The sequence below is a fragment of the Bemisia tabaci genome, chromosome 1 (assembly GCF_918797505.1).
Source record: "Bemisia tabaci chromosome 1, PGI_BMITA_v3".
Taxonomy (NCBI): domain Eukaryota; kingdom Metazoa; phylum Arthropoda; class Insecta; order Hemiptera; family Aleyrodidae; genus Bemisia; species Bemisia tabaci.
Window position 1 is genome coordinate 15,269,889 of NC_092793.1, and position 12,549 is coordinate 15,282,437.

The 12,549-nt window shown below is 41.3% G+C and overlaps 1 protein-coding gene across 1 annotated transcript; it reads right to left on the minus strand.

The window, feature by feature from the left end:
- Positions 1 to 7,118: 7,118 nt before the first annotated feature.
- On the minus strand, positions 7,119 to 11,955 carry LOC109038095 (uncharacterized). Its single transcript, XM_072306544.1, has 2 exons — positions 11,731 to 11,955; positions 7,119 to 9,791 (listed from the first exon to the last, which is right to left on the minus strand). The coding sequence occupies exon 2, from the start codon at positions 9,766 to 9,768 to the stop codon at positions 8,677 to 8,679; it is 1,092 nt and encodes a 363-aa protein (XP_072162645.1). The 5' UTR covers positions 9,769 to 9,791; positions 11,731 to 11,955; the 3' UTR covers positions 7,119 to 8,676.
- Positions 11,956 to 12,549: the final 594 nt, after the last annotated feature.

Below are 12,549 nucleotides of genomic sequence, written 5' to 3' on the forward strand. Positions count from 1 at the left end.
GATATCGATTAAACAATCGAACCCCTCTGCTCAGGTGTCGCCCCGATTTTCGAGAGCACCCGTTGCGAAATTGTCTTTAGGGTTGTAGTTGCATATCCACAAGCTACTGAGCGAGGGTGAAAAAAGTCTCTTTATACTGACTACTGTAATATGAGGATGAATGAAAGTACAATAAAATGCAAAATAAGGGAAATGACGATCAAAAGGAAACCCGACAAAAATTGGAATGGGTTGCATTGTACATGTAAAACTCATACTCATTTTTCTTTCTTATTTTTTTAATTTTATTTTTGCAGTTGCAATTCATTGTTATTTCTTGCAATGGTCCATATCCGAATTTACCCTGTTGACTTTTACCCAAGATTTGTTAGCATTTATTATTTTGAAAAAATATAAGGAAGGTGCAAACTTACGCTAAACTTTGTAAAGCTAAAAACTTATTTTATTTAATATTTTGTATTTTATGTTACTGAAAATTATTGTAATCCCTCGTTCAGATCAATTTTCAGAGTTTTATTTCTGAATTTTCTTCGAGATTTGTTAACATCGTCAGTTTAAGATGACACGTACAGGATCTCCTGAAACCTTCCTGAATCTTAATGGTAACCATATAAGGCCTCCTTAGGAAAGAGGCTGGTTAGGAAACGACAATCAATACGGCCTTGAGCCAGAGTTTGAGCCGAAGGGTTGAGGGTTTAGGCGCGAGAATAAGCCTCTCGTTTTCATTGGATCACGGAAATAAAAGCAACGCACTCAGAGCGCGAGCGCCACTATCTAATTTCGTATAATCCTCTCAAAGAAATTATAAGAACTCTTTTAAAAAGCCAATCGCATCTGCTTTCGAGCTTTGGCCACACAAAAGGGTATCTCCTCTAAATCCAACTTCTATGCCGCCTTTGCAGAGTAGACCGACCGTTGAAAGAGTTGCATCCTTCCTTGAGAGCCTCGCCTTTAACAGTTTTTTAATACCGATGCTGTCTTGCGAGAAATGGAGTTTAGCTCGTAGGAACTATGCTGATATCCTGAGGAAGAATGCCGTATGAGCATTCGAGTATTGCCAAGTTTCCCTCGAAACTTATTTATTTTTGGGCAAAGTTATGATTATCTTCCCTCAAAATATTTAGATTCTTCGGATCAAGTTGCGAAAAAAAATGTCTAAAGGATTAAGAAAATGTCCGTTAGTCTTAGAGAAAATTTGTTGTAAACTGAACAAAATTTGGCAACGTCTGAATGTTCATGCGGCGTTTTTCCTTAGCACAGCGGGATGAGATTTAAAATACTATCTATAAGCTCCAGAATGTTTGATGCATGCATCGAAAGCCCTTGAGCCGTAATATTGCGTTTCGTAATATAATTGACATGCGTATTGTGCCCCACCAGGTAGATATCAGTCGATGGGGTCGTATTGATTTAATACTCTTAAGCATACCCAGATTAAAATTGCCAAATAAAAGATGAGCAAAAACAATAACCTGCGCGAACGCAATTGAGCGAACGCTATACTTTTACATAACTCGAGGAATGCTTTCAGCACTATCGGCGCCCTTCTCTGTCAACTTGTGACCCTAAAATTATTGAAACTGTAATCACGAAAGCAAGTAAAAGAAATGTCAAACGGCTATCTTGGTTGGCCTGAAATGGATAAGTCCCTTGTTTAGTATAATGGAGGGTAAGTGAACATATATTTTAATCACCCAAACCACCTTTAAGTTTCTTGGGTGATTATTGACAATCACAGGGTTTTTTTTTTTTTTTTTTACTAAAAACTGACCAATATTCTGCTTTAAAAATTGTCCGAGTATATTTCTGATACTTCGAGAAAATTTAACGGAGCACTCCAAGGCGTTGTCTAGCTTGCCTTACCTTTATAAAATGAAGAAAAAATGGGAGCAGGATATTATGCAGCGTAAATTGCAGGTAGCCGTATTCCGGTTAAATTCATCTATACTTATATGACTGATGAGAAAAAATGATTATACGTTGTCTCAGACATTCACGGGATTTAATTAAAAAGCCGCGAAGCATTCAGAGCGATCTGGAAATGCACCCGTGAATCAGGCTCCGATCCGGCCGAATTCAAAGCCTTAATTGTCCGTCCAAACGCATATGATGGAGGTGTACATAACCGGAAATGGACATGACGTTTCCGGGGTCAGACCACGGTGAATATCGGGAGAGGAAGTGATTGAAGCGGAAGCCTGAAGGTGCCTCGAGAGGGCGTTTCGTCCCTCTCTTTTCTCCTTATTTTTTTCCCTTCACCTCCGCCCCGATACAAACCCCGAAACGAGTATGAAAGAACGACGTAAGAGCATTCTTATATTGCCAAAACCCTCCCTCCTTAGACAAGTTTATTTTCACGGGAGTTAATCTATATTTGACGGTACGATGTTCAGATGTAAAGGGGTTGATTTACGAGTAAAAGCATAGGAAAAAGTCTCAGAAAAATATTCATAAATTTCCTGGAAAAATCGTATTTTAAGAGGGGTACGTTGGAACCTCCCAGCTTAATATACGTTGTTTTTCCTAAAAGGTATAGTATTCTCGGCTATTTTGTTCCGCGTGATCGTAATGAAGTTTTGACAGCCTTCTGCTCCGATTAGGTTGGATACCTGCTGCGCGGAACAATCAGTGTTAAGGTCGGAGTATGTTAGAGGCTCGCATCTCGCATCTCCTTTAACTTCTGCGAAAACATATGACCTCATTTTAAAAGTCTAGGGTTCTCAAGTTCAAAGTGATCTTTTCACTGTTCAATATCGGCCCTGCATGCTGATAATAACGATAAAGCACAAAAACATAGCCCAAATATACGAATAAAGAAGGAGAGAATTAAAACATGGGTAAACAAGGCTGAAACATTGAAACACTTAAAGGCAGGCAGGGCCGGATTCACCTAATTGCCGCCCATGGGCCGCCTGTATTTTTCCGCCCCCTTCTCAATCGTTTTGAAACATCAATAGATCGTATTCGACAGTGGTTCGATGTATCGTTTGGTTCAAAACAATAGAACATAACTCCAAACAACAATTTTAAGATTTAATTTGGAAAAGCTGAAAATGAGAAAATTCCTAACAATTTCACTTTTCATTGCCATTTGGTACTCGAGAGACTAAAAATTCGGTCACATGAGACCCGTTACTTTAGATTTCTAAATTGACTTTTGAGGCTGTGGTTACATATTGTACCAATCGATATCAATATAATCTCACCTGTGTGATCTGTCGAATACGATCTAGAAAAACAATCAAGTGAACGTGCCGGTGGGAGAGGGGTGTATGAGACGCGTTTACTCGTGTTGGGCACATTTTTTGTGAAAGCCCTGTCAACACTAACAAAATTTCAGTTCCGTAAAACCATCTCTGTTTGGACAAGGCCTTCCATTTAAAAAAAACGAACGAACAAATTATGAAAGAACAAACCTAAATGTGGTTAATAATTTTAACTTCCATCGCCGCGCCGACCGCACTGTGTTGGCGCAATGCGTGAAGTATTCATGCAGTCTTGTAGGCGCTATGCGTTTCATGCCGACCGCGACCGCTGCTGACCACACTGTTTAGCGCAATGCGTGAAGTATTCGTGCACTCTTGTAGGCGCTACGCGAACCGGCGACTGCGCTGTGCGTTAGGCGCAATGCGTGAAGTATTCATGCAGTCTTGTAGGCGCTATGCGTTTCAAGCCGACTGCTGCTGACCGCAGTGTGTTTGACGCAATGCGTAAAGTATTCATGCAGTCTTGAAAGCGTTATGCGTTTCATGCCGACCGCCTCACCGCTCCGTTCCAGATCAAATTGCGTGTTTGGTTTCTCTCTTAACTCGACTAACTAAAGGTGTTATCTCTTGCATCACCGAAAGACGACAAAATTAGAAATTACTATACTTTCACTCTCAGGAAATGAGAGATTTTGTCGTCTTTTCTCGTTTGTAATTTATTTTCTGAATCCGATTTTTTCCTCTCTACTTTTGATACATTCAAAAAGATAGCAAAATTTGCCGCCCCCTACATTTGGCGTCATGGGCCGCGGCCCATTTGGCCACCCCCTTAATCCGGCCCTAAAGGCAGGATGTTTCGAGCTGTTACTAGCTCATCTTCAGCTTCAAAAAGTACAAAAAACAAATAAAAAATTAAGTGGCGACTTGACCCCAGCCGTTATCATGTAACCACCAGAATTAAGTCTGAATTTCAGTGGACTGAATTCCAGTGGTTACGTGATAACGGCGGGGGTCAGGTCGCCACTCAATCGTTTATTATTTTTGTGTTTATTGCAGCAGAAAATGAGCTTGTAACAGCTCGAAAAGTCCTGATGCCTTTAAGTGTTTTTAATGTTTTAGCCTTGTTTACCCATGTTTTAATTCTCTCCTTCTTTATTCATGCTGATAATTGCAATTGATAGACCAAGCGACGGGCAAGGAAGAATAGGAGAAAATGGAGCGTTTCTATTGGTGGAAGTGGGTGGTTGCGATAGTCCCCCTCAGTCCAAACCACCCGATTCAAGCAATAGGATAGCTTCAATTTCTTTTTCTCCTCTTTGAATTGTCTATCTGTAGGGAAATATCTATTTACACATCTATTTGCTTTTCGCGCAGGTGACGATTGGCCTTCGCGACTGCCCAGCATTATTCCACATCGTTCATCGAACGATTCAAATGTCCATTACACCATACAGTTTTCCGGTGATTGGAGTTTCCTCTGCGCCGAGTAAATCTCGGGGAGAACGAGCCTTCGGGGAAGGTGACCGGACAGTCGGCTAAGTTGGGTCATTTCAGGAGGCCACTTCCCGGAGCACCCTCTGCATATTTCATGTTTCAGAGCACGCGCGAGAGTCATTTTTCGGGACCCGATTCCCAGACGCCCCCCCCCCCCCGCCCCAACCCTTGGACGGTCATCGCCGTCAAATTTCACGAACGGATGAACCCATAATTAAGTTAACCATGAAATTTAATCTACTCCGAGTGGCCCTTGGCCGTGGCCGTAGTATCCCTTCAAAGGGCTCGGCGTCACTTAAGTGAACGTAGTTCTGTTAAACAGTACTATGTGCATTATGACGTGAGCTCTGTTATGTACATATTCTTATGGGTCTCAAGGCTCATGTTTTAATGCACATAGTTCCGTTTGGCAGATATACGTCCAAGTATGCTAAGTTAATTTTCAGCACCGGAAGGGGCGGCGGTTGTATTGAAAGGTGTGTGCGAAATTATGATGCGTTTCATTTTCTATCGCGGCGGTCCCCGAAGGGATGTGGCGGCGGTCAGACCCTTATTTAACGCCACGTTAAGTTCCGTCACGGACTGACCGTTTAATTACGTTCGCGGCCGAAAAGCTCGGACCCTTAAACAAATTAAGTCTTCCGGAGCCGCTTTCTCGGAGTGGTTCGAAGTGAGTGAACTTGCACTGTTGCCGCCCTTTTTACATTGATCGGCTGAGTACCATCATTAATCAAAGTTGTCGGAATATACAATGAGACTCGTTCATTAGGTTTACTAAAGGCAACAACCGAGAGTTTTGCAAAATGAGTCCTCCGAAGATGAAGCAGGTAAGTAACATTTTTTTGCGAAAAATGAGGGATAGGCAATTTTTTAAAGGAAACCTGCTTACGAATTAATAAATTTTTGCGCCAATATGAAGAAAGTAATAAAAATTGTCATCGGAAAGGAAATTTGAAGCTTCATAACATTAGTTTAAACTTTCTGACGGCCGGAGACCTAGTTTAATATTTAAACTTTGAACTTGTCTTCCTCACCTCTAGGATTTTTCTTTCTTTTTTGGGGATTGCTGAAAGAAAGCAGTCATTTTCACGAGGAGACTTGTATTGCTCCGATGATAAAATGCTGGGTCTTTAAAATCACTTTTGCACTGTAGAACCCTGGAAAAAAACACATTGGATCTAGAGTCCAGACTCTTGAAAACATTGACAAGAAAAAATACTCTTGATTCAAAAGGATTTTTGCTTGAATCAAAACGAAATCCGCCCAAATTAAGAGGCTTGGTTTTTGATTTAAGCTAGATTCTGATTGAATCAAGAGTACTTTTTCTTGTCTATGTTTTTAAGAGTCTGGACTCTAGATCCAATGTGTTTTTTTTTCCAGTGAAGAGCAAAATCAGGGTCTCTGTGGTGATTTCCCTTGCTTTGACCACACTCCCGGAACTTCTCCCTAAAATGGTAAAATGCAAATCCGGTCGAAAAACATGACAACAACGCAGACTTTTCCGTAGAGCCCCGCGCTTCGGGTCACTCTCGGGATGACCGCAAGTTGAAGACAGTTTATGTTGCACATGAACCAACGCGGGCCGCGGTTGCAGGAGCACGTCTTCAACTTAGCTCAGCTCCGAGTGACCACCGCCGCGCTTATCCACGAAGCGAAAACCGCGTATGTCCAACACACATCTTACGCAACGGCGCGGTTTTTGCGTCTTCCCGGACACGTGTGCTTGGGATTCACCCCGTTCCCAGCGGATCCCTGACTAATTTGACATCTCTCACCGATAAAGCCTCGGGACGACCACTTTGCCCCACTTTTCAAACAAACGAGGACCCCCGCTGCGAATGACCCCGGGGTTAAAAGCTCATCAATCTTAGCGCTGGATTTTGGATTTGGGGGTGAAGTTTTTACTCAGAGCGTGGCAGTGGACGCTTTTTGTTACTTAACTGCTGAGTTTTGCATTATGATGGATTCTGAGGGTTTTATTCACAGTCGTTCACTTAACACTCACACGAACACACACAGACACACCATGTCGTTCCTTAAGCAGCCCCTTTCCTTAGGAGGCCTCACGAGGTTTAAATTGTGATCCTTAAGCAGCCCCTTTCCTTAGGAGGCCTCACGAGGTTTAAATTGTGATCCTTAAGCAGCCCCTTTCCTTAGGAGGCCTCACGAGGTTTAAATTGTGATCCTTAAGCAGCCCCTTTCCTTAGGAGGCCTCACGAGGTTTAAATTGTGATCCTTAAGCAGCCCCTTTCCTTAGGAGGCCTCACGAGGTTTAAATTGTGATCAAGATATCTTTAAAGAGATTCTTAACGTAGCATCATAAAAATTGGAATGATTTTTCACTGCGAAAAATAAAAAGTTCGAAAGAAAACCAACTGGGATTCCCACAAACTCTCTTTAAATTTTTCAAAACTTGCGAAATATTTTCTTTTGTAATTTTAATTTTTTTTGAAGAATTTTTTTTTCACTTTAATCCCTTGCAAAAGGTCCGATTTCAAACACTGTTTTATTTTACTCCCGATTCATTAGGGGCCACATTTTGCCTGTTTCTCTACGCTAAGATGGGTTTGGGGCCGTGTTAAAATTCAAGAGGGCTGCGCAAATTTACCGTAATATCGTAGTTATGGACGTGATAAAAAACTATTTTAATTAATGCTGGAGTGAAGACCAAAAGTCATTCTATTTAAAGAAGTTACAGAATTACCAGATTTGCTATCATGTGAAACTGAGGTAGTTATGCGTACTAAAGCGTTGTCTTTAAAGCGATCGTAAACAACTGTATACATTCAGGAATGGTGTAAATTTGGGGCTAAGTTAGGTGCTTCTCGATTCAGAGCCATCGCTGTTAAATTGCAGTAAACCGTCATCAAAACTGGCCACGTACGATAAATTGTGTGTTTATCTGATAAATAAACGTTTAACTCCTTGTCCACATTGATATACGTTTCCTCCCCAGGGTTTCTAGCGGGACATGCGATCAGCGCTCGCACCACCTCCCCTCCCCCTCCTTCCAGCTCTTAAACGTTTTTGTGACCAAAATTGCTCCATTTCGATTGGGACCGGAATAGTGTCAGTTTCATCCTGGAATCAGAACCTGTTGTTTCCGGTAGAGGCACCCGTTGTACAGCTGACTGTTTCCTATCATGGGCGCATGGATGCCAGTTGGAACGCTTGATATTTTAAAGTGTACAGATTTATTAGAAGAGAGCGTCCATAAATTACATTTCACTTTGTGGGGTCTGAGGGTCATCTGAGCACGGATTTGTGTGAGCGAGACACCACGAATTATGTGCTGCAAAGTCAAATTTTTCACTCCTTTTTTGAAATGTGAATTCTTTTAAAATTGCACGATATTATTGGTAAAATGTTTTAATGTGAACTTGAGGGAACACATGCGTGACTGGTGCGTGACAAAGGGGTGCATCTAACATTTTGAATGCTTCCGTGACGTAATCTATAGATGGTTCATAAATTTTGACATTATATATTTAAAAAGAAAATAATAATAATAATAAAAAGTTTGAAATGCAGCATCTCTATAAGTATGCCGGTAGTTACTAGTCATAAAAAACGGCAAGCTGTGGGTAAGTTGCTGAGCACATGCCTTTCGAAAGAAAAACCCAGTACACACATTTAATTTTGTAATGTGGACTCCAACTGTCATTTCTTCATTTTTCATGTTTTTATCCCAAGGCACTCAAAAATGACTCTCGAAGAAATGAGAAAATAATTGCAAAATAATTGATTGACACATATTTGGACAGGCCTGGCCTGCCATTTGTCATGAAAGGTGTTTGGGTAGTTAATAATCTTCACCGCACTTTATTTGACATACACGCATATATTTTAAAAATAATTAATTTTAATTTTCCCATTCATTAATGAGACTGCTTTGATTCGTATGAGCCACCGTTACGATAATTACAAAACCTCTCATCTCTGGTAAACGCCTTCGATCTAATGCTGTTGATATGGCTCAATTTTCTGCAATCAACAAAGGGCCATATAAGATGTATGGATCTAAGCTATCAACATCCGTTACATTGTCGGTGCTGTTCACCAAAACGCCAATGACCAAACCTTTGAGACCGAATGTGTCCAAGGCGGTCGGATAGTTGGCCAGAAAGTACACGTAACCCTGATCCACGTGCGCATCCGTCAGAGACTCGCAAGGCGGGACGTTCTGTTGGTAAGCGTAGCAAATGCTCAAGCCGTCAATGACGTTCGTATCGTGGCCAGGCACGAATAATTGGATGGTTTGATTGTCCTTCCTACTCATATCCGGGAATGCCACAATGCCGAGCACACCGAAAATCGGAAGCTCGATCTCAAAGCTGTTCGGACAAGAGCCGGGCATGATGTAGTTCTGCTGGACGGCGGAGTAAGCCATACTCCGAGTTGCGCCCGTGAGGTACGGGGTTGAGGTCGGGGTATAACCGAGGTACTGACGGAAGAAAGCAGCCTGCTCAGCTTCGTTTTCCGAGATCGCCGAACTCGGTTTCACGAGCTCGCGGGCATCGAACCCGAAGCGGTATATAATTTCTTGGAGCGTGCCGAGAAGGAGGGCGGTGGCCTTGTATATGGTGCGGATCGCATCTTTGAGGTTGCTCACGGGGGTGATGTACTGGCAAGGCCGAATGGGGTCGCGATCGTTCTGCAACAAGAGGTATCTGGCCTGAAGCACGTGGACTTCCTCTTGAGATTGGATCGCGGTCAACTCGGCAATGGTTTTGCTGCGTTCGTCGGGGTCGTCGATCTCGTAGCCGGTGACGTTGTTGGTGATGTTGTAGATGAGCTGGACGAAGTAAGCGACCTCGAAGATCCCGGTGAAGACGATGATCTGGAGCGAGGTGAAGTCGTCTTCTGTCAGGTTCTTGGCCGGCGCGCCGTTCGGCCGGGTCCCGAAGGCGCGTTGGTAGATCTCTGTTTCGTTGTCGGATCCCGGGGGAGCGTTGCTGGGGAAGCCGTCATCCTTCGGGAAATTGGGGAGTCCTTCCTCGGTTCCTGAGGCCGAAGACGCCAGCGCAATGGCTCCGATCAGGCCGGGAATGAAAGTCGATCGCAGCATCCTCTTGGGGATCGTCCAGTTGCCTGGAACAACGAAAATATTAGTGATCCGGCTCAAAATTTTGTTGCCTCCGATTGGCAGCATGTCACACATGTTTGAGTTTATGCTCCAGGGAAAAGTGTATACAGGGCCGTTAAGAGAGTAAATTTGGCGCCCCCCCCCCCCTCTTCCGCCAAACTAATGAGTTCAGAGAGAGAGAGAAGAAGAAGTGCAAGAGGAAGGATGAGAAGATCAAAAGGAAGGATCAGGAGATGAGGAATAATAAGAAGGCGGAAAAGAGGAAAAGAAGCAAGAAACGGAGGCAGCACAGGGAAATATAGAGGTCGGCGAAGAAGAAGCAAAAATGGAGAAGGGGAACAACTGGACTGCATTTTGCAATTTGGAGCTATGAATGCTGGCTCATCTGAAAAAACACTTATGTGCATAGGGAAACTAATGGCACATACGTTGTTTTTAAACCGGGCGAGAATTTATAGTTCCAAATTGCAAAATGTAGTCCAACTTTATAGTGATCTCCAAGAAATTAAATGGAAATAAGAAATGCGGCAAGGAATTGAAATAAATGCTGGGCACCGCGCCCCACGCAAGTGAGGACTTTCCTTGTCCTTCGCGAAAGTGCATTTCAATCGCTGTTCTTTTCTATTTCTTTTTTGTTTAATTAATCCGCACGAAGAGCCTTTTTGCATTAAAAGGCCACTTGCACAGCTTTCGGTGAAAGAGTGTTAGGTTTTTCGATAGAAAATTCCACATTTTGGGACGAATATAATCGAAAGCCACCGAACTGTATTTCACCTTGTCTAATTCACTTTGACGGTAAATATGTTTACAAAAAAAGTAAGCAGAATGTCTTCAAACCATCCGTGCACTCCTCATTGGATATGGTGACATGGGTATGAAACATATGCTGACCAAAATTTTAAGGCGTTGCATATTTTTCTTGCGAGGAAATGAACACGAGAAAAAAGTAGGCGATGTCTGATGAAATTGAGTTGATTTAGTTGATACCGTACATTATTTTCCCTCATAAAGCACATCATTGGTGTTAAAAGTTGTAAATTTTGAAGGCTACTTACGTACGATATTTAGCAGTAGAAAAATAGAGTTCGGTCAAAATGCTATTATTTCTGTTACTAGGGTTTTTTTCTGTTTGTTGAGATGAGTAAAATTAAATCACAGGAAGGAAAATTAAAAGTTTCTAAAAATATCCCAAATAGCAAATATTTTTTGGATCCCACCAAAAAATTGTTAATTTAATGGAAAATAATTGTGTACATTTTAATACTGAACTTATATTTAATATTTTTCAAAGGAAAAAAGAAGTTGCACGATTTTGAAGACACTGTAATCAGGCTGGTTCCTTTTTTCTAAATTCGATCTAATTAATAATATTATCAACATAAATTACGAACATAGATTCATGAGACAATTACGAGTACTCAATACTCTAGTTATGATTCACGTTGATCAAAAAAGTTTGTCAAATAATGTCTAGTGGCTATATTTCCTGACTGAATCAGAAACAAAAATGTTGAGATTAAACTTCTTGAAATACTGTTTTAGTATTTTCTTCTTTTCGAAACGTGCCTCTAAAAACCAGAGAATTCAGATTACTCTACTTTAATCGATCATTTATGTGCTTTTCTGCACACACTATTTTCACAAATGGGAAAAACTTTAGCGCGGTATATCAGTGGCCAAAACGTGAAACCACATATCTCCATTTGCGATGTTGCAGACTTTCTGTCATACTTAATATTTTTTTGGAAAACTAGTCAACGTATTTCCATGGAAAGTTCCTTGATTTTTCTTAATTGTCAGCACAAAAAAGTTTGCGTAGATTTCGAACTGTACAAATGGCTTGTTCCTCTTCGAAAAAATATAATAGGAGTGGAAACACCGCAATTGAGATACGTGGTGTTGCACTTAAGATATCGATATATTGTCTAGAGCTTAAGTACTTACAAAACACTAAATGGGACAGCGTGCTTACAAAGACTGCGGGGAATTCTGTACACTGCTGCTTCTTCTGTATGAGTGCATCTCAGTAAAATTTTTGGTTTTTGACGAGTCTCCTCGCTTGAAGGTTTCAAGAACCCCACAGGGTCAAAAGACCCGCTTAGCATACCTGTTATCTTTTAAACGAACACAATTGAACCGTACTTCTTTCCGGGTTTCCTTACAGTTAGTTTTTCTAAAACAAAAAAACAAAAAAAAAAAAATTTAAAAAAAGAAAAGAAACTAGCAGAGTAAAAAGAATGCTAGAGGAAAACAGTTCGACATACTTACGTGTATGATAAGACTTAATATCTCACGAGCATGATTGTGCGTACCCGTTTTTGCATCCAAATCCGCACGGACCTCTGCAACGTTTTACCGTGCATATTTTATTTTTACACGGGAGACAAATGAAAAATTTGCCTTGACATTTTTACAAGAAGACAATAGAGTGGTAAAAAAGAATCCAAGAAAATTTAAAACTGTGTGTTGGTCTATTTGGTTTTTCCGGCAAAAAAAAACAAGCGAATTCGTAAATTTTGAAATGATATAAGTAATGCATGATTGTTGAGTTAAGTCATCAAATCACCGGTGATTTAATAGAACAGGAAGGTGGAGAAGTAGGAGTAGAAGAAGAAGAAGAAAAAAGAATTAGCAGTGGAAAAAATGAGAATCTGCGAGAAATTCTCTGCAGGGAGAAGGAGGATGGGAAGAAGAAAAACAAGAAGAAGAAGAAGATGGTGATGATGATCGATGAAGATGTCGATCACAAGGACGGAGAAGGAC

Excerpts from the sequence above, each read along its gene's own strand:
- LOC109038095 (XM_072306544.1), bottom strand. The coding sequence starts at position 9,768 with ATGCTGCGATCGACTTTCATTCCCGGCCTGATCGGAGCCATTGCGCTG.